The sequence below is a fragment of the Peromyscus maniculatus genome, chromosome 12, assembly GCF_049852395.1.
Source record: "Peromyscus maniculatus bairdii isolate BWxNUB_F1_BW_parent chromosome 12, HU_Pman_BW_mat_3.1, whole genome shotgun sequence".
Lineage (NCBI taxonomy): Eukaryota > Metazoa > Chordata > Mammalia > Rodentia > Cricetidae > Peromyscus > Peromyscus maniculatus.
In genome coordinates, this window is record NC_134863.1 from 86,965,539 (window position 1) to 86,988,609 (window position 23,071).

Genomic DNA, 23,071 nt, shown 5'->3' on the forward strand with positions numbered 1-23,071 from the left:
ACGGGTGATCAGTGAGAGTGACAGCACCATGTTGTGGCTTTGCAGCAGCATTCAATATGGCAGAGTTCAGAGACCTAGAAGAACCAATGGCTCTGATTAAATTGCAAGCAACGCAAATGAATTGCTTACACTCTGCACAAAACCAGGCTAAATGTTGTTTTCTGTTTCTCCGTTAATATTAAAAGAGTCAAGGGTGGCAGGAGTCAAAATCAAGGATCACTCTGCTTCTGCCTCTCTAATGTGGGCTCTTCACAGTCTGGGAAGAATAGCCTCTATAAAGTTACCAGGTTACCATAGATCTCCCTACAATCAAAGGCCAGTGATCCACACATTGATGTGGGAAGGACAGATGTGACGCTAGTACAAAATTCCTACACATGTTCAATGTCTAGACTCTGAACAGAAAAAAAAGTACCATGGGAGGAGATAGCAAAGCCAGAATGAGGACTATATAGCATCTTAGAGAACATTCTGTTCTCTTGTTTAGTGTGTGTGTGTGTGTGTGTGTGTGTGTGTGTGTGTGTGTAGTAGGGGTATGCATATGGTTGTGTGAATGTGTGAATGTGTCTGTGGAGGCCAGAGGAAAACCGTAGGCATCATCCATGGCAATGAATCTACCTCCTTTGAACATGGAGCTCACCAATTAAGGTAAACTCTCTGGCCAGCAAACCTCAACAATCTTCTAGTCACTGCCCCCCCCCCTCTGGCACTGGAATTGTGAGCATGCATCCCTGCACCTAGCATTTTTATGGGTTTGGGGCTGAACTCAGGTCCTCATGCTTGCAAGGTGAGAGTTTTACTAGCAGCCATCTACCCAAACCCATGTTTTTGTTTTTTAAAATATGTTTTAACTTGGGCATATTTAATGGACTTGGAAGACGGTCTGCTGAGTGAAATAAGGCAGGCACAGAAGGTAAAATGACTATGCTCTTACGATACACAGAATATAAAATAAAAGGAAGACTGCTGTATCTAAGAGAAGGTGTGTTCCTTTTCCCTTGTTCAATAACACTTATGTCAATCACACAGCCTGTGGCTGTATCTCCTGCCCCACCAGGTCTGACCAATTAGAAGTGTGTGTATCTCAATTTAAATCTTCAGAATTTAATAACAGGTTAGCAAGGAGGACCCTGTGACAATCATGAGATCCTCGGTGTAAGCCCTTCTCTCTCTGTAATTGCTGTTCTCTGGAAGCGCATGCTGATTCCATTCCCCTGGTGTTCTGCTGTGAAGTCTCTAGGGGAGGCTGTGCCACAGAGACAATGTCCTCTCTGAGCTTCCAGGCTCCTGTTCAGACTCACTAGAGTCTCTTCCCAAGCTGAGGAGGACTTAACAGTGATTGAACTTCCAGAATATTCTGTAGAGTCAGGCACAATTTCTCACCATTTCCACAAGGGTGATTTGCTTTGTCTCTACTACAAAGTTCAGTACTGTACCAGGAACATGGGGAAAGCCCACGTTTAGAGTGGAGACAATCCCTCTCAGTTTCTATTCCGTTCCTTCAGGTTCTTTGCCCCTGCATTTCAAACTGTCTTTCTATAAATAGGACTGCTTGCTCACTCTTAAATCTTACTCACTGTCTTCTGAAGAAAAAAGTGTATCTTAAATAGGGATGTAGGCAAGATTCATCAATCCCTGTCACTCCATCTCCCAGAGTCGCCTCTTTCCTCTTATCTCGTCATCCACCTATTCAGCTGCGTCCATCCTTTCTCTATTAAGTGGTTTTAATATTCATATATTTACATAATCTAAGAGAGTTAATCATCCATGCTGATCAACGCAGAATAAATGTGAATCTCTAAAAATCAAAAATTGACTGTAAGCTTTAAAACATTAGATCCTTATATATAACACTGGGGGTTTAACAATGATTAAAATACAATTTTTTATGTTACTCTGATGAGATTCCAACTTTATATTCAACTCTGCTGCTAAAATAAGATATTGACAAGAGATCTGTAGCCATTTGAAACTTAAAGAAAATAGTAGTAGTGTGACTTTGTAGACATGATGAAGGCTTTAAAACCTTGAGCTTTATTTATTTATTTATTTTTATTCTCAGGAGCTGGTGGGAAGTTTAAATGTCAGAAGTTTAAATGCTGTTTCTAGCGAGAATCCAGAATAGACAGGCAGTACCCAAATCTTGTCACTTGAGAACAAGGGTTCCCAGGCTTTGATGAAGTCACTGCTGAGACACCAGCCCCACTGCACCCCAAGAAGGGCACCTGGGGATATCAGAGCAGGCTGTGTCACCAAAAGGAAGCCCCACCACATGCCACACGTGAGTCCCTTTTGTAAGACAGCATGCTCCACGGTCATTCACAAATGCTTCCCCTGCCACAGGCCAGCTGCCTGTCAGAAAGCAGGGGCATGTTGAGGGGGCCGCCAACTGCTCACCCACCCTTCTCAAACAGCTGAAGCAGAGGATGAAGGCAAGAGAGCAAACTGGGTGAAGAACCTAGGATGGGAAGGAAGCTAGAAAGAAGCCAGAGAGGAAAAGTCAGGAGAGGGGAGGGGAGGCCAGAAAGGAGCAAGGCTATGTCTCACCTATTCTCTCGTTCATTTCCACCTGGGTTTCCATGTGCTCTGCTTTGTGCAAAGGACACACTTGGACACAGTGGACATCTCAGCCTCTTGGTCACTTCTCTAGTAAGCCCCAAATTGGCAAGTTATAGATTTCCCTGAAGCCATCTAAGAGAAAGCCAAGGCTTTAGGAAGGATAATGGAGGCTGAACCCAGACCTCTGAGCATCTGGGCAGAAGCTGTCTGACCTTGGAACCAACATCAGGGATCTGCCCTTCCTATTGGCTCTTTCTTCCTGCAGCCCAGGTGGAGAGCTTGCTATCTGCAGAAGGCATTTGGGTGCTCCCCTTCAGAATTCATAACAAATTATATATACCACAGGGCTGCCGGGATCTCCCATTCTCACCAAGCATTTAGCAAAGGAAGTGCAACTCTGAATTAGCTTGTGTTTTCAAAACATTAAGGAATGTGAATATGGTGGAGGTGGGGGTGGGGGGAACAGCCAGAAGTGAACTGAGAATTTCTGCGCCTAGATCCTTGGAACATGAAGAGTTAAAGGTGAATCCAGAGGAACAGGTGCTGTCCAATTTGCTGGCGTGTGGGTGGGGGCGCGGCTCCAGGCCCCCAGAGCTTTGCAGCCACAGCTGCAGGAGATTGATGGGCTGTGGACAAGCAGCGCGCAGCATCACCCCTGTCACCAGCAGCCGAGGAGAAGCCCCGCGGCTCCTGGGATGACATTGGAAGGTCAGCCAATCGGGCAAGGAGCTGCCCCCTTCAAGATTCACAGGCCACCCCTGGGCTCCCTCTCCAGTATGCAAAGGGGGACCCTGTGGACTCTGTCTGGGACCATCGGCTCCAGACACCTCCCTGCCTTCTGCGCATCTTCTGAGATTGGAGACATTGCTGCAAGCCGTGTCCTTCTTTGCACAAATGACAACAAAGACTGCTGCAGACCATTCCTGACCTGCCAAACCCTGAACATGATCGCTGTGTGTAAACCCCCACCTCCTGAGCCATGGAGTCTGGGCACAACGAACTTGAGGGACACTGGGGAGGCAGCTTCTTAGGGAAACCCTAGACAAGTGTGTGGAGCATCCTCGGAGGCGGAGGTTTGCCTGCTCTGTTGAGAGCTTGCTGCAGGAGTCTGGCGTGGTTTGCCGCCCACTAGTGTCCTATGGCGGGGACACAATTGACATGCAGGTAGCAGAAGCTCAGTGTCTCCCAAGCTGACAGTGCCTGCCACCTAGCCCCAGCATGTACCCGAGTGCCGTGGCCAAAAGAATGCCCACTGGATGCATGGGCAGCCGCAGGGTACCTACCCAGCTTAGGTGAACCTCACTAAAAAGCCAAGAGAATGGGGTGCTCATTCTCAAAACATCCCCAATGCCCTACCTATTGCCACTTTATCTATGCTTAACCAAATTCACTATCAAGGTTTCATAAATGCAGGAAATAGGGAAAGTTGTTGCTTTATTTAAAAACAAACAAAAACATGCATTCCCGTATCCCATGGTGCTCATAGATCTTAAGATGCCCCTCCCCCTTTACATCAAGTTTCTGTGGCACTGAGCTGACTCCTGTTCAGCCTTGGCCACCTTCCTTGTTTACTCCAGACAAATCCATGATAAAATATTTTGTCAGCAATGTGGAGATTCGGGCCTCAGGGATTCGGGGATTTAAATGGGCAGGGTTTGTGTGTGTGTGTGTGTGTGTGTGTGTGTGTGTGTGTGAAAATTACATCCTTCCTCCTCCCCAGCAGCACAGGTGCAGGGTTTGCCCTGTGATTTGCTGATTCTCCAGGCAGCAGGGAACCCTTGGTGACACCCAAGTGGCAAGGAGGATAGTCAAGGAGAGGAGGCAGATTGGCTGGCATTTATTAAAGGTCTGCCTGGCATTTTGTTTGCCTACAGAGGGCATCTTGTAGGGGCATGCAGCTTCTGTGCAAAGGCCCAGCAATTTTAGATGAACTCCACAATTATCAAAAATAATCTCACTCTGTTCTATATGGGAGAGAAAGAATTTTTTTTTGCTTGTATATGTCTATGGAAACTAAAATTTAAAATATCATCTTGGAAGCCTTCAAGATATACCAGTACTTTCAAAGGCCTACTTCTATGGTTGAATAAAATACCAGGTGTCAGGTCTATAACGCCCTGTCATGTGATCTGCAGAGTCCCAAAGGTGCTCCACACCCGGCTTGTCCTTGAGCCTCTCACCACCATGGCTCTACTCTCTTACCACAGCTAACTAGGCTCGGGGCGCCTGAGAGCATAATGCAGTGAAGCTCAAAATCTCATGGCTGAAGAAAAGTCAATGTCAAGGGTGCATGTGCATAAACCCAAATGCCAGGATGCAGCATTAGCAGCACCCTCGATATAAACCTGTATACCATACTATCCCCCACCTCTGCTCTCGACAGGAATGCTACACTAGAAAGCACTCACTGGGGTTGAAATCAAGAGACCATGTTCAGAGAAATGATGCAGCCGCCTGTTCATGCTGAATACACATGCAGCAGCGTGTCTGTGCACACATGTGCTCCTAAAGCTGCTCTGTGAGTATTTCCAGGGTGTTAGAGAGCACATTGACTACATCACAGGCTCCCTGCATTTTCTCAGGTGAGGTCACTCGCAAGCTTTTAACCCATGCAGGGACTGGTCTCTTGCTTCTGGCCTTTGCCCCAAATACTCTCTGTAGCCTGTCCAGCAACAATGCTTTAATTAAGAAAGGAACATACCCTCCCCCCCCCCATTACAAGCTTTCTACTGTTCAGATGAAGACAGGCTATCTGAAACACACACTGAGTAAGTACATCTACTCCTGCTTCTTACCCCTTCCTCCAAATATCTATTTACATAATCTTTTGCAAATGAAAAAGAAAAATGACTATAATGGGCATTTTAGTGTTCGAGGCCTAGCAATATAGCAATACTCAGTTTGGGTCTTATCACACATCTGGGTATTTTTCAAAATGAAGACAGGCCAAAATATTGCAATTATTGACCCCCCAAAAAAGTCCATTCAGATAGCATTTAGTTTCAGATTTTTGAAAACTGTAGTTTTACAAAAGGCAGCATTCTAAATCAGGATTTTATTTTGACATGAGTGTATATTTTATGATATTTGGCATAGTATATCTTGAACACCATCCCTGGAAAATCCAACCCCCCCCCCAATGTAAAAGCCCAAACCTCCAGGGTCAGGCCTTTCCTTCATGCTTGCTCATATAAAGGAAGGGCCATTTTTACATAAGGCAGATCCCTGGCCTTCAGCTGATGGGGTCAGAGCAACTTGCCTGTGCATTTTACTGCAACAATACTGATTCTCACAACAGATGTTAAAAGTCTTGCAAATAATTCTTGCACGACTCTACCCAGGTGCACATGAGCAATCTATGCATATATTTTCCATATGGTAGATTTCACTCAATTTGAACACTGCATAGAATTCTTTATATAGTATTTTTTTAGTTATGAAATGCTGATTTAAAAAATCATAGACATTTATAGCATCTATGTATCAGAGACTATCATAATTTCTTCTTTACCATGCTCACCATATATAACTCACACTGAAATATAGATACTGGTTGGCTGACAACCAGAACAGCCTGGCTCACCATCCTGAATCACCTATTTCTCCCCAGAGTGGAAATCTCCCTTCATCCAATAGCCCAGGCCTTTGCAAGGAGTCCAGATATGTCACACTGACAGGGGAGACAGGCCATCAAGGCATGTCGGCTTTGGAACACATCTGTGAACATCTGGGCCTTTTTTGTGCTTCCCCCATTAAATCAGCAAGCAGCAAGGGCTGCTCTCCAGACTCGACTGCATGCTCAGAAGCACATCTATCCCCCAAGATAAATTCCCTGGAGGAGGCAGGACAGGTATAGTGCCCTCTGGGAAAGGGGGCTATCTTGTCAGAACTTGCTCTAATTTTTCCGCCTGGGAGGAAATCTCAAGATGAACACTCCTGTCACTTTGCTTTTGGTCATATTAAAGAGCAAAGTGCCATTTTCATGTGAATTTCGGGGTACCTTCTTCATTCGGCTCCATCTTTTCTTAGTCATCATTTTTTTCAAACATGGTAAATATCATGTCCTTCCTTTGGCCACGGGTTGGTTTTTCTCTAAGTACTACAAAGGTCTGCGAAAGAAAATGCAGCCAGTGCTTACAGCTTCCCTAGGTATCTTCCAGAAAAATCTTACAGCCTCCCCTTGGATTCTCCTTCTCCTGTTTTCTTGTAAGGACCAGATATATCCATTCTCATTCTCTTGTATTCATATATTCTCCCCGCGCCCCCCCCCCCCCGGTATAATGGTTTAATTTTAATTGTCAGCAGGTTATACGTTTTATGCAGATGTTGTTCCAAAATTCGAAATGGGGATTGGAGCCCTAGATGCTTCCAGGCGATACCAAATGATGGTGACAATTCTCCCTCTCTCCAACATGAGAGAAAACCATTCATACATGTAAGTTCGTATTTGCGCTGTGTGACAGGCAGCCTAAGGTGCACACACATACACTTATTAATTGGGTCTGACTCCATCAAGAACGATAGCTTTCTAAATACCAGGAAGAAAGCGTCTCAATATGTAAGACTCAGCTGAACATGAGAGGGTGAAAAACCATGCACAACGTTCACCAGTTTCACTTTTACAAGTATACAGGTGATTTTTTAAAATTTGTCAACATTACAGATGATGTAATGCTTAGCAGTGCATATTTTTACATACACTACTGCGAGGAATATGTAGTGTCCAGGGGACGAGGGGATTGCAGAAAGACGCATCTTTCCCACAGCCTTCAAGGGTGAACTGTAGCAGAATTAAAGCGAAGGCTTTAAGGCTCAAGAGCGCAGAACCTGAAGGCTACACTGTCTTAATTGACCCCTGCACCTGCCTGCGCTCCTAACGCCATGTCCCTTTTCTGGTTGTGATATTCCCCTCTCCTCTCCCCAAATCTGGCTGGCTCTGATGAGGTAGCTGTCTAGCTCTGGAGTTGGGCTCTGAGCTGGCCCTTGGCTAGCTAGCTAGGTAGGCTGCTTCCAGCGATTGCAGAGCGATGCCTCCCCGGCCTCATCTCAATACCGCCTAACCTCTCCAAAGCAATGCAAATATATTTTTAAAAATAAATAAATAAACGCATGCATGAACATTCTAACCCGGATAGGGAAGGAAAGGAGGGAAGACTTCACCCATGCATCCAGCCCCCCACACCGCACCCACTCCCCGGGCCCCTTCCCAAACAGGAATCAGCGCAGACCGCAAGGCTCACCATTCGCGAAGCTCTGGAACAAGGAGAGAGCCAGTATCCACATGCCCCTGCTGCTGCCCGGCCTCCCGCGAGCCAGCGAGCCAGCGAGCGAGCCACGCGCCGGCCTCGCCCCCCGCGCTGCGCTGCGCTCCGCCGCGCCCGGCCCGGCTCCGCTCGCCGCCCGCCACCTGCCCAGGGGCCGCCCAGCCGCCCAGCCGCGCTCCCCACACGCTGCGCCCCCGCACACCTGCTCCCGGGCGCCGCGCCCCACGCCGCGGACACAGCCCAGGTGCGCCGTGCGCTCGGCTCGGCTCAGCGGGCCGCGGGCAGCCAGGCGCGGGCGCACAGCCGCAGCCGCGGGCGCGAGCTCATGCCGGGCGCCCCCCGATGCGCAGCGCGGCCAGGCGGCGGCCTCCGGGGCGCCGGCCTCACCCTCCGCAGCCAGGCAGCAGGCGCGCAGCCAGGCTCATCCTGCTGCGGCGGCCTCGGGCGCCGGGTCCCCTGTGCTGCCCTTCCCTGCCTGAGCCCGGCGGGCCGCGCGCGGAGGCGAGCGGGGACCCCTCCCCTGCTCTGGCCGCTGGGGCGCTCTGCAGTCTTAAAGCAGCAGCAGAGGTGTGCGGCGGATCACGCAGTCGGAGGGACCCAGGGCTCAGAGGCTCAGAGACTCGTCCCCACACAGCCCATCGTGTGTAGCTCGTTCTTGCAGGTTGCTAATGAGATGCGGCCGGGGGCTGACCACTCCGGAAGGGTGCCAGCTAGGCAGAGGTGACCGCGAGGCCTTAGCAGTTTTGATGCGATGTGCAGCAGGATTCGGAGTCCGTATTGACTCTCTGAAAAGTCTAGTCCATCTGCCTAGAGGGAAATGCTGCCTCCGAGTCCTCGCAGCTCCTGGGAAGAGCTCTCTGACTTCACTGGCTGATTTTTAATTATCTTGAATACATACTAGGATACAAACAGGAGCGATTCTAATTTTGATCTCTGAGTGGTGCATAAAAACTGATTAAAATAGCTGATACTGTGTGTGAGCCCCAACATGTAACCCCTTTCTTGGCACTATACAGACAGCAGACCGTGGCCCAAAGGGTCTGCAAAAGGATTCTGAAGTCATGATATTATTCAAAAAAGACCCTTGAAAGGGTACATGTCCATATCCAGCACTTTACAAAATAATGACCTACAGGGTCAGAATGTGCTCCAATTTAAGGTCTAATATTGAATACACACAGGCAGGGCAGTGGACTGGGTAAGCCTTGAGGGAAGGCAGAAAGGGACCATTTCATGAAATGGAGACGGTTTCCCAGTCATCAGGCATCTTCTGCCTGGACTGCACGTGCCCTTCCAGGTTAGGCACCCCTAAGATGGCTCACAGAATAACCCAGCAAAAGCAAATGTCAAGGCAGAACTAAAATGGTGCTTTACCAGGGCTGGGCACAAGATGGCCAGGCCCTGTGTGCTAGGAAGGGTCAGCTGAGCCCTGACGCCGCACTGGCTGCCATTGCTCTGCAGCTGTAGGTGATCACGTGCTGCCGCCCACGCAGGCTGCGCCTCCAGCCCTGCCAGCCACACATGGAACCCCAGTGTCCTCTGGCTTTGCATGCAGAGCGTGTTCACTCCCTGATCCTTGAAGCTATGTGTGGAGGCAGGTGGTGGGCCTAATTTCCATTCCCGATCCTGGTTCCTTTAGTCCACAAATTCTTCATGCACTCCAGCCATCTTAAAGCTCAGGCAGGCCTTGGTAGCCAAGCACTCAAGACAAAGCCAGAACAGACATGTCAGGGTCAAATTGCTGCCTCCACTTACGAGATCTAGGCATACACGCATGTCTCATGAGCCTCCCTGCCCTGGCACTCAGATTGGAAATACGAGCAATTCTAACTATCATGATTGTGGTGTTCCGAGGCCTAGCCTTGTGCCTGGTCACCATAGCCAGTGGTGGCTAAGATTCTGAGTTGGAGCAGGGCTGGCTATATAAATTTGGGGATCTAGTATAAAGTGAAAATGCAAGAGGGAGGAAATGCACCATTTACAATGCCCTAGTGAAAATTTTGTTCTTTCCTCTGCAGCGTCTTCTGCCCCTGTCATGATGTTTATCATTTGCTGTTTACTATTTCACTGTTAGAGATAGTTGGGAAAGGCACAGCTACACACAGATGCCAGGCTGCTGCAAAGCAACCCAGGGCCATACAAGGGGCCACATCTGCCTCCTTGTTTCCTTGCCTTCCACCCAGCCCATGTACGGGGCATAACCATGATTGAGAATAGGGAAACATTCTCCGTTCCCCAGGGATTGCTGCCGTACGGTGACAGGAGATGCCCAAATGATTGCATGTCCACACTGGGAAGCTGTCCTCGGTGCCTGGTTCAGAGGTGGGCCAGAGGCTCCAATGGCTTGTGTAACATGCATGGCAATGCCAGTCTGGGGCAGGACAGTCAATGTCAAGCCCTACCCTGGCTGCCTCCCTGCACACAGCCGACCTAAATCATCCAGATTTCCATCAGAGACAGTGAGGAATGGCAGACCTTCCACCGAAAAGAACATAACCCACGGAGAGGAACAGACCCACAGTGGCAGAGCCTGGTCAAGACCTGGAGACTATGTAGAGGTGGGTGTTGTCTTCGTTACTTTTTTCTTGCTATGATTAAAAAAAAACTGACAAAAGCATCTCAAGGGGGAAGGGTTGATCAGCTCACTGTTCAAGGACACAGCCGTCGCTTCAGGGAAGTCACGGTGACAAGAGCTTGAAGCTCCTGATTACACTACACTGACATTCAAGAAGTGGAACGTGTTGAGTACTTTCACTCAGCTCAAATCCTCGTCTTTATTCAACCTGGGATCATAGCCTCAGGAATGGTGCCACCCACTGCACTCTTTCTTAACATCTTCATTAACGTAACCAAGATGATCTCCTACAGCACACCCGGAGGCCCATTTCTCAGGTAATGTTGAGATTAGCCTTCATAGATGGGCAGCCTAGACCCTTCCCAAAGAGAAGCTTATGGGGATGACTCAGAAAGCAAGGCCTCATTGACTTAGAAAACATGTGTCCAAGCACACTATCATTAGAAAGTTCAATTTAGCCAATGCACTGTCTTCTGAGCAAAGCTCTCAAGACCCTCAGAGTGTGGAGGGTGGTGAGACATCATGCAGGGCATGGGTTCCAGCCTTCAAATGCATCTTGATGGGCTTGGATTAAAGACCCATGCACCAAACTCTCCTTTCATCTATATTCAAAAGAAGCTTCGATACAGAAATGAGTGTAGCCCCCTTAACTGTGAGCCTCTTGAGATCAAGACTCACTCCTGGTCAGCAATAAATCCACAAGGCCTTGCTCATACAGGCACTGTGACGGTTAATTTGTTTGTCAGCTTGATTGGATGAGGAATTGCTTAAGAGTTTAGTAAGGCACCTCTGGGGCTGATTGTGAGCCTTTCCAGATATCATTTGACACTGAGAGTCATGACCTAATCAATGCATCAATATATAATAATGGCTTCAGAAATGGTGAAGAAAAGTAGGTGTGGCCTGGGTGAAGAAGTAGGTCACTGTGGAGCCATGTCCTGGAGGTTATATTTTGCCCTAATTTTTTTCTTATATGCCTTCTTCCTACTTCACATCCATGTTTGAGCAATGTCCTCCATCACGTGCTCCTGATACTGCAATGTTCTGCCCAAGCATATGGTGCCAAGCAACTGAGAGCTGACCCTCTGAAACTGTGAACCAAAGTAGCCAGCCCTACTACCACCACCACTGATTAAGTTGCGTGTATCAGCTATTTTGGTCACAATCTCAGGAAGGTAGTAAGCATCCAAGGAGTGGTATGGGAATCACTAGTGTAGGTGGATCAGGGAGCTCACCCTACAGAATGTGCACACAAACACTGGAAATTCAAGACTTCAAAACCCCTCGCCAAGAAATATTTGGAGGACAAAGCATTGTCACCTAGACCTCCTGGGCTAGTAAGATTCCATGTGAAAAATTGAATCAAGAAAGGGCCATGTGCCCCAAGGATTTGAAAATAGTTAAATCCATCATCATAAGATACCAGGTCTCATGAAGTTCTTTCTTTTCTAACTCTTACAATGAGACCTGATCAACCTCCACCTGAAACCATCCCATATGGATAGACTGCCTGCCTAATGCTCATTTGGTCCTTCTGCATAGCAAAACACACACACACACACACACACACACACACACACACACACACACACACACACACACACGTCAAAGGAGCTGGCTCTGTGCCCACTGGGGCTGTGTTAGGTAAGAAGCAGGCACGTGGGGCTGTGGGTGTGCATCATCCAAGGAGCAGTATCTATTCCTCCTGTTTTCCTTGAGGGGTCAACAAAAGCCATGTTCTTATAAAGGGCTGGACCCTAGAAAGACTGAGGGCAGTTGAAGCAGAAGCCTTATGAAGACAGGCCTCACTGTCAGACCCATGTAGTTAGCTCTAGTCAAGACAGTACTTATTTAACCAGTTAGGACCTCTCTGCATTTCCCAGGGCTCTTAAAGGAAAGGACTAAAAACCAGGTGCCACACAACAACAGGAACGCACTGTGTTGTAATCATGAGGGATAAAAGTCCATAATCACGGTGGAGGCAGGGTTAGCCTCTGAACCTGTAAGGGAGAATTTTCCCTGGCTTCTAGTGGTGGCTGGTGACCTTGGCATTCCTGAGATTGGGGCTTTATCACTGCCATCTTAGCCTACAGCTTCAACAACCTTGTCTCTGGGTGTGTGCCCCTGGGTGTCTTCTCTACTCATGAGGACAGCCTTCTAGGAAATTAGGGACTCATGGTACCACAGCATGAACTCTGTCCGAGTCAGTTTTATTTGTAAACTTGGCATAGCCTAGAGTCACCCGAGAAATATTAATGAGGAATTTCCTCAGATGGTTATGTCGGCATGCCTGATAGAGATACCTTGATAATTAATAGTCCACTGTGGGCAGCACCACCCTTAGGCACTTGGTCCTGGGTTGTATAAAAAAGCTGAGTAGGCATGAGCCTGTGAGAAAACCAGCAAGCTGTGTCCCTCCATGATTTCTGTCTTCAAGTTCCTGCCCTGAATTCCTGCAGTGATGGACTGATCTGGAAGAGTGAGCTAAAATAACCCCCTTTCTCCCCTAAGGTGCTTTTGGGCAGAGTATTTTATTGCACAATGGGAGAGCCCCATCTAAGCTAGTTACATCTGTAACCTGTGATGACCCCACTAAGGCCATGTTGTAAGGCACTGTGAAGGATTTTTGTCTACTGATGGGCAATTGAAGAATCCAGTTTTACTCAAAAGACTGGGATGCCTTAAAGCAGGGGTCAAGAGGCCTAGGAAGACGTTCTGAAACTTGCACAAAGACACCAACCCTCATTCATACTGAGTGTTTCATAAGCCAGCCCTGGGGACACAACCTGTGATCTCAGGATTTAGAAGGCTAAGGCAGAGGGATGGTGAGTTTAAGGGTAGCCTGGACTACCCTTGCACACGCAAGCACACATATGTGTTTATGTGAGTAATGCTTGAATATTTTTATGTCTGTGCATATCTGTTCATCTGTGGACTGTGTGTTTCTGTGTAGTGTGTTTTCATGAGCATGTATTATTATATTTAAGTACTGGAGGTGGTTTTGTGTCTGTGCTGGCTAGTTTTATGTCAAAATAACAAACCAACAAGTAACAACAGCAGAAGTCACCTCCAAGCAGGCACACACCAAGCTTCAAGTATGAGCTCAGACTTCATCGCTCATCCTCAGTTTCTGGTCATAGAACATGGGATCACAGTGCCTGATCTCCTCATCTCAGATGACTGCTGATGTGCCTAAAGGGGACATGGGAACTGCTCTGGTGACGATGAGAGAAAACTAGGTACACAGCCACAATGCTGCCTCGACTGCACCTAGAGTGAACATGCAACAAGACAAAGACTTATCTGAAGGGGGTTTTCATCTTAAGCTGAAGCCAGGCACTGTCACCCCTCAATCTCAGCTGCAAAATGCAGAGACAGCCAGGGATATACGCAGTAACCTTCCTATTCCTTCCTCCCGTGGCCTGACAAAGTCCTCAACAGGAACTTGGGACAGGTCTGCTAACCATAGCCAACACAGTGGTTTCTGGGATCTCAGAGGTGTATAGCACAGTCTGTGAAGAGGGCAAGGCAGCCTCTGGGTTGTCTGGACTGTCCTCCATCTGAATTTGGGCTACATAAGATTATATGTATGTGTAATTCATCAGTACATACAGGGTTGGCACTTCCTACAACTTCAACTCCTTGTAAAGAATTCAAGAAGATGGCCAAGACAGTCGCTTTAATTTTCCTAATTTAGTGAAGAATTCAAATAATAATTGTAATTTCTTGAAATAGGCTATCTCATTAAAAGCTAACACATTAATTCAGCTAAATGTATGTGTGTGTGTGTGTGTGTGTGTGTGTGTGTGCGAGCATGCATGCACACGCAAGCAGATACATGTGTTTATGTGAGTAATGCTTGAGTATTTTTATGTCTGTGCACATCTGTGCATCTGTGGACTGTGTGTTTCTGTGTAGTGTGTTTTCATGAGCATGTATTATTATATTTAAGTACTGGGGGTGGTTTTGTGTCTGTGCTGGCTAGTTTTATGTCAACATGACATGGGCTAGAGTCATTTTTTAATAAGGAACTTCAACTGAGAAAATGACCCCACCAGATTGACCTGTGGGCAAGTCTGCAGCACTTGCTTGACTGGTAATTGGTGGGGGAGGGCCCAACTCACTGTGGGTGGTGCCACTTAGACAGGTAGTCCTAGATACTATAAGAAGACAGGCTGAGCAAGCCATGAAGATCAAGCCAATAAGCAGCACTTCTCCATGGCCTATGCTTCAGTTCCTGCCTCCAGGTTCCTGATTTGACTTTCTGTCCTGACTTCCTTTGATGGTGGGCTGTGATGTGGAAATGTAAGCTGAAACCTTTCCTCCTCATGTTGTTTTTGGTAATGATGTTTCATCACAGCGGTGAAAACCCTAACTATGAGTTTCACAGTGCTTGTGTGTTGCATCTATATGGATGTGTTTCTGGGTATTTTTATGCATATATCTGTGTGTATGGTGTGTGTGTGTGTGCGTGTGTTGGAAACAGGCATGCAGACTGGGCTCTGGGATGCTCCTATTGGCTTTAGATTCTGGACACAGATAAGAGTACCTTCCTGAAGAGCTAAGCAGAGAGTAAACAGGCAAAAGAAAGAGAAAATGAGAGAGAACATGAGTGAGAGAGAGGCTGCAAATAGCACTGTGGTGGCAGAGCCCCAGCAAGAGAAACAGGACTTCATCACTGATGTATGGTGAGCAGGGAGGCAACAACCAGAGTTGTATCTTGTTTCCTTTAGGGACCCAGTGGGGATGTCTGAGGGGACATAGAACACATAGACACCTCTAGGAAATCCTGGTCACATGCAGCAGGTGGCAATGAGAACCAGTGAGGTAGCAGTGATAGGGTAGACACACTTGTATCCTCTGACACTGGGAGTACTTGAGCTGTGTCGAATAGTCCGTCTTTTTCAACAGGAACCTTTTGGTGCTATGTGGACAGCTGCCTGGAGGTGGCTTGTCCAGCTCAGAAGCAACTTCTTTATGTGCTCACTGTACTCCCTTCTTCTCAATGAGATGGGCACTGGCACTGTCCTTCCAACCCCCAGATGAGGAATCCTAGGCTCAGATAGGTCCAGAACCACGTGAGCCAATACCCAGACCGTGAAGGGTGATCTCAGCTCATATCCTGGCTCAGAGCTCAGACCCAAGTGGTGCCTGGTTATCTCTGCAAGTGGAGAGGCAAGCAAGGAGAAGATAGGAGACTACCAGGTGAGCCATGGGCCCGTGGAGGACACCTATGGACAGAGGTCCCTTCAGAAGATTCCAGGGCATCATTTGTCAGTGTCTTCCCCACCTCCAGCCTCACACCATGATCTGGTAAGAAACTCTGCAACGCCTTTCAGTGTCATGAAGCATCATGCCCAAAGTCCTCCCTGTGGCAGTGGATCCTGCAGCACTCCTTATTCCTAGCTGGCAGTACACCAACCACACTTCTGCCTTCTCCTAGACACTGGCTCTTTGGATGATTCTCCAAAATACCCAGCAACTTTTCCATAAGGTCATCTAAGGGTCAACATACCACTATCACCCAAGATCAAAGCCTTCCTAACAAATACCTGCCTCTAACCACACCTTCAATGGTTTCCATTTTCATGCTCAGAACCCTCTCCAGAGAGACTCCTTAATAGAAGTTATTTCTCCATTGGCCTCCCAGGTCCAAATGGGAAGAGGAAATCATGTGTTTAGTTCTAGACTTCCAACATCTGGGGAGGATCTAGGGTGGACTTGGGGCAGAAGAATGAGTAAGGAGTCCAGGGATCAGAGGCTCCTGAATCTCAAGCCCCAGGTGGGCTGTATGGTTTCATGTGCACTTTGTCAAACACAGCAGAGGAGGTGTGGTGGGTTGAATGAGAAACGTCCTCCATAAGCTCACAGATGTAAGCACTTGAGCTCTAGTTGGTGGTGCTGTTTGGTGAGGTTAGGTCAACTTAATGAGGTAGAGCTTTGCTATACATGCCACTGGGGGTGGGCTTTGAGGATTTGTCGCTTCATCCAACCTCCTGTTCTTCTCTCTCTCTCTCTCTCTCTCTCTCTCTCTCTCTCTCTCTCTCTCTCTCTCTCTCCCTGTGTGTGTGTCTGTCTATCTGTATGTATGTATGTATGTATCTACCTACCTATCTATCTATCTATCTATCTATCTCTCTATCTATCTATCTATCATCTATTCTCTCTCTCTCTCTCTCTCTCTCTCTCTCTCTCTCTCTCTCTCTCTCTCTCTCTCTCTCTCTCTCTCCCTGCTCCCTGCACGATGGTGGGGATGGGAATGTGATCAACCAGGTTCCTGGTCCTACTACCTACCATTCTTTCCCTGTCTGGAGCCTTGTCTTCCTCACCATGGTGGACGCTATAAGTCAAAGTAAACCTGCCTTCCTGACGTTGCTTTTGTCAGTGTATTTTATTACAGCAACAGAAAAGTAACTAACAGAGGAGGGTGGAACAGGAACACCTACAGGGTTACCGTCACTTCTAGACAGAGAGGAATTGGGGTGTCAAAGCACTCAGAGGGGTGAGTGAGGGGCCTGTGTTCCTGAGAGGTGTGCCATGGGCCTTGGCCATGGCAAATATAACCAAGACTGAGCAGTCAGACCCCAGCATGCAGTCTTGCTGTAGACCTACACAGATAGCTTAGCTGCTGACCTCAGAGGATGTGCCATGGAGTTTCTGGAGTGTGTGAATGACTTACAACCCATATAGAGAAATGTCTGTGAGTATCCAGCAAGCAGCCAGCAAACACGGGTACCAGCATGGTTACTACTGGCAAGTTCTGTCATAGCTGTAGTTGGTAAAGTCTTACCGCTCGAGTTGAGAATGAAAGGGCAGAGGAGAGGGTCGACAGTCACACAAGGAGACCTAGGAAAGATGGGAAGGCCTGTGTGCTCAAAGGTTGGCAGGAAAAAAGCAAGAAAACTGCCCTGGAACTTCCTTCTAAGTCACACTAGTTCAGCTTAAGGAGTTATGGAAAGTCATGCCAGTTGGAGATAAGATAAAATTGGACCCATACTCATTTCAGACATTAAAAAAAAAAGGTGCTTAATTTAAAAACTAAGCAAAGGTCGGTGGTGTAGCTCAGTGGTAGACTGCCTGCTTAGCATACACAAGGTTCTGGGTTCAATCATCTGTACCACAATAAATGAATGAATGAGGATTTTTAAATAACTAAACACTTAATTGACATTATTTAAATGACACATTTAATAGTTAAATATTTAATTTAATATTTAAATGACAAAAGTAATAAGAGCAAGTAATTCAGGTGGTAGACTATTCCAGAGAGTATGGTTCAGGGATACAGTTTAGATCATGACAGAAATACTGTCTTTCTGCTGTAAAGCTTGCTAAGAGAAAAACAAAGTGAAAGAGAAGGGAGGGGGGATGGAGGAAGGGAGGGAGGGAAGGAAGGGAGGGAGGGAGGGAAGGGAGGGAGAGAGAGAGAGAGACTTTTCAGTGGATGGACAGATAGAGAACTCCCCCAGCTCAAGTTATCAGGTATAAATTGGGTTGAACCTTCCTCTGCCTTTTTGTTTCATTCACACCTCAATAGATTAGAGGGCTGTCACACTGAGGAAACTTACCTGTTTTACTTAGCCCACACATATTCAACTGCTAATGCCTTCAGCTAACTGAGCACCCCAGGGCCCAGGAAAGTTGACCCAACAAACTAACAAACACAATCCTCCATCATGCTGGCATCCCCACTTTCCTGTGAGGGACACACCACACAATGCCAGAGCCACTGAGTCAAAGCCCCATAGGAACAGCACTCAAAGGCAGAGCATGTGATTATAGGAAAAGGTCCTGTTTCCTGAACTTAACTCTAACTAGAAATGACCTTCAGTGATGAAGTTGATTCGGAGAATAGGAGGCGTATTGAGAAATAATAGATAAATTACAGGGAACACATGGAGGGCTGACAGGAGAGAACAAGGCCAGACAAAATCCATGTTCTTATCTTGCCCACGGCATCTGATTGTTAGTTTACAAGATCATATTAGAGTAGCCAGAGCACCTCCAAGAAGGCACTTGAGGTGGGAAGAGAACACAATAGACATCATTACATCAATACCTATGCAATTTTGTCACAATGTAATTTTTAAGGGGAAGCTCTAGATCTTTGTAAGATATCTTAAAATCTTTGTTATCATTATTATAGGAATAGTCCCTACAGGTTAGCTTTTATGCAACTAGAAGGTGCTATGCAGGCTGCTGCAAGAAAAAGTTATCAACAGTCTTCCTCAACTGTGAATCCTATGAACTACAGTAATGACAGACATGGGAAGACATGCCTGTGGGTTCAATGGTGGCATGAATGTTGTGGGGGTCATCAACTTCTTTTCAATTGGCTTCAAGGTCTGTTCCACAGGTAGAAACACATGCCTGGTACTGAAAATCTGGCCAAGAACACAGGGTTGGGGAGCTCAGAGACCCCATGGGTGAAGATACTATTATTCTGCTAAATGGACATAGTTGTCAACTGTCCTCTATCATAGATTACTGTAGCTCTTGGGCCTCGTCATAGAAGTTTCTTTGTTGGATGTTCGCTAATGCAGGAACTCACAACTGGTCAGAGTGCAGATAATAAATGTCTGTGGAGTCCTCAGGCAGAAGTGGGCATTTATATCACTCCTTCCCTAAAGGCTCAGGAACAGTCACAAGAAGAGGGGACAGAAGTATTGCTAAGAGCCTGAAGTTTAGGACAGAATAAGTGAAACAGCATCTTCTGGTCATGAGAGAGTGACAGCATTCATGAACTCACAGCAGCTGTGGTTGGCCACACAAAAACTTCCAGAAGATCCAGCCAGTCATGCTGTGGGATGTTCTGTATGTTAAATGTGTTGCTCTGATTGGTTAATAAATAAAACACTGATTGGCCAGTAGCCAGGCAGGAAGTATAGGCGGGACAAGGAGAGAAGAGAATTCTGGGAACAGGAAGGCTGAGGAAAGAGACCTGCCAGCTGCCGCCATGAAAAGATGTAAGCCATGAGCCACATGGCAACTTATAGATTAATAGAAATGGGTTAGTTTAAGATATGAGAACAGTTAGCAAGAAGCCTGCCACGGCCATACAGTTTATAAGCAATATAAATCTCTGTGTGTTTATTTGGTTGGGTTTGAGCAGCCGGCCGTGGACTTGCAGGTGAGAGAGATTTGTCCTGACTGTGAGCCAGGCAGGACCAGAAAAACTCCAGCTACACAGTCATCATCCCAGATTGGGAGGAAAGTGAGTGGTTCACAAGCCCCAAACTCTAACTGAAGAGCCATGGACAGCTGATGGCTTCTGGAGGACAGAAAGTGAGTTTCCTTTAAATGTGTCACTCCTGATAGGTCAAATACCATCCAGTGGATGACCCCACTCTCAGGAGTAAATGAACAGCATAAATTATATACAGTGGGTTATTTAAAAATTAATAAAAGGACAAAAAGTTGTAGGGTAAGGAGGTGGGAGTCAGACTGGGAGGAGTTAGGAATAAAGGTGGGGTGACTATGACCAAAATACCTTGTATAAAAGTCTCAAAATTTAATAAAAAAAAAATGTAAAAGCCTGTCCTCTGGGGACTAAACCTTCCACACATGAACCTGCAGGACATGTTTAGATTTAAGACACAGCAGTAATGAGTCCTCTCCAGGGACAGGACTGAAGTATTGAAATTGAATCTTACTTGATTGCCAGCACTATCAACAGAGTTGGCTGTTTAAGACAAGAGCAACCCGTTTCCTCGTCAGCAAATCCTTCTGAAGCAAGTGCACTATCTCCACACATCACATATAGCCAGGACATCTGTTCAGTCGTTAGCAATGACCACTGAGCCCCTGCTACTGTGGGGACCATGGGCACACAGGGTGCATTGGGAACCGGGAGCATGAAGAGTTTATAGGTAGGACGAATAAACAAAAACTGCTTCTCTCATGATATGGCAGTCCAATTACACTTGTTGAGGGGTGGTGAGATGACTCCGCAGGTGAAGGGCACTTGCCACCATGCTGGTGACCTAAGATCAAACTCTGGAACCTATATAATGGAAGGAGAGGACTGACCCTCACATGTTGTCTTTTGACCTCCACTTGTATCACACACACACACACACACACACACACACACACACACACACACTAAAATAAACACATAAATATATAAAATGTAATCAGCTCATATACATTTTATGGAAACTATACTCACTCTAGTTTATTTATGAGAAAAACTCAAGAAGACATCTTATTAAACCCTGAAAGACTTGTATTCTGATGTCTCTGTGATTTATTTCTTGGGCAATTTACAACCAGAGAAAACAGCAGTCACGTTGCACATGCGAAGATGAGAGTGGATGGTTACTGTAGTGCTGTTTGTGAATAACACAAGTACCCCCCAGTAGAGCCCAGATTAAATCAGCTGTGGTGTATCTGCTGATGGAATATTATGCCATCCTTAAAAAGCTACTGAAGTGCAAGAGACCAAACCTCAGAATGTGCCGGATCCTCAGATGTTGAGTAAAGGAAGAGTGGAAGGGGAGCATTCCCATCCCCCACTTACACACAGATGTGCATATGTTTATATGCTCTCTCTCTCTCTCTCTCTCTCTCTCTCTCTCTCACACACACACACACACACACACACACACACAGTCCTTGTATGAATATCTATGAAGCCATTATCCATCCCAAAGTGATAGAGGAGGGACACGTAATTTCATGACACAATTATTCCTATGAAGTGAATATTTCTTCACTAATTTCAGTTTGGTTTGCCGTTTGGCTAATTTTTCAGTTAAAAGGTATTAGCACCAGATAACACCAGTGAACTTTACGAGATCACTGCACATAGGGCCAATGAGATGGCTCAGCAGGTAAAGGCCATTGACACCAAGCCTGAGCCTAACCTAAGTTTGATCCCTGAGACCCTAGATAGAAGAGAACCCACTCCCACAGACTGTCCTTTGGAATCCACAGGTGTGCACACACACATGCATATACACACAATAAACAAGGAAATAAATAAACTCCAAGAAATAGATTACTGCATACAATTCAATACTATCCAAACACACCAGCCAATAGACACATTAGTCTTCTTAGATTTAAATGTGAGGTAATGAAAAGAAGATTTAAAATGTTACCTGAAAGCAAGGCATGGTGCTAGAATGCTGGCACTCAGGAGATTGGGGCAGGAGGATCATGAATGTGAGGCCAGCCTTCACTACATAGCCAAACATTCTGAAAAAGTGAATTTATTTCCTCAGTTATGCCATCCATATTTCCCGTGCCAGTCACCACACCCAGCTAGTGACTGGCACATTGGGTAGCACAGATTCAATACAAATCCACTACTGTGAATAGTGACTTGGGATGACCTCAACCCAGAAGCTCTCACGGTCCCAAAAGACACAATTCTGGAGGTTGAATCTAAATCTTTGACATCTCAGATCCCCAAACTCACAATCCTGAAAGTTCAGAATTCCAAATGTTGAAATCTTGGGAGCCCCAGACCCCAAGTAAGAATTCCTAGAAAGACAAAACAAAAGAGGCTGTTCTGGTTTCATTCTGTTGTCGTGACAAAAACAAACAACAAAAACCTGAGCAGAAAGCAAATGAGGGAGAGAAGTTTTGTTCTGCTTACAAGTCTGAGTTGTAGCTCATTACTGAAGGGAAGTCAGGGCGGGAACCTGGAGAAGCTCACTGTAACATGCACATAGTCAAGAACAGGGAGAGGTTATTGCAGAGACACCATCTGCTGCCAGCTCCCATCCCCCTTCTCCTGTCTCATCGCTGAGCCCTCTGTCTAGGTCGTGGTGCCGATCGCATTGGGCTGGGTCTTCCCATATCCATCAGCTTCACTAAGACAGTCCCCTAGACATAGCCACAGACCAATTGGATTTAAGCCATCCCTTCTCTTCTCGGGTTATTCTAGGTTGTGACAAGTTGACACTTAAACAAACCAGCACAGGGGCTATGCAAGAAGGGAAGGAAACTGAATCCCAGGTGAAATATTGGTGACATGTTCACCAAAGATGAAAATCGTAGTTTCAAACTAGAGTTTTATAGTTCTGTGTCCACCTTGGACTCTTTCCTGGTAAATAAAATTCCTTCTCATGAACGACAGTCCCTTCTCATTCTTCTAAGAAATCAGGGAACTTACTGACTGGTTCAAAAATACTTATAAGCACACTATGATGAGGAAACACACGTGCTGCTGTTTGGTGGATGCCTAAGTTGCAAAAAGACTTTTGGGGAGTCCTTGTTTGCTTTACGTACTTCCTTACTGATTTGCCTTTCTAAAAGTGTTCTATCATGACGTTCATCTGAGGGTGGACTGTAGTGGGCAGCTGTTCTGTCTATGACACTCAATCCCCACCCCTAGGGAAGCAGCAGGTAACTGCCCACTTGACTATGACCTTGAAGTACATGCCCCTGGGGTGTGGCCTCGCCGACCCTTAAGACCTGGGATGCACATAGGCAGTTCTCTCTCCCTCATTGGTTTGGATGCTGAGATGGACCAGGCAGAAGAAGAATGTGGACCATAGCTGGGCTTTCCAGGACCCAACAACAAATCTCCTGTGCTGTGGTGAGTTTTTATCCCTTAATAAATTCCTTGCCCTTTAAGCAGACTCCATGGATTTCTCACATTAGTGGACATTCATCTGACTATGCATATCTATAACAATGTTAAAACCTTCTCAATAAATGA

The 23,071-nt window shown here is 46.6% G+C and overlaps 1 protein-coding gene across 3 annotated transcripts in view; it reads right to left on the bottom strand.

Moving 5' to 3' along the window:
- Positions 1-7,932, bottom strand: part of Dscam (DS cell adhesion molecule) — a 593,021-nt gene extending 585,089 nt beyond the window's left edge. For all 3 annotated transcript variants that reach the window (XR_013043895.1, XM_076549303.1, XM_015999884.3), the window contains exon 1: positions 7,800-7,932. Coding sequence is in view for 2 of the 3 variants with exons in the window: in XM_076549303.1 (XP_076405418.1) it covers positions 7,800-7,842 (43 nt within the window). In the remaining variant the exon portion in view is untranslated. The remainder of the gene's footprint in view (positions 1-7,799) is intronic.
- Between the last annotated feature and the right edge of the window lie 15,139 nt (positions 7,933-23,071).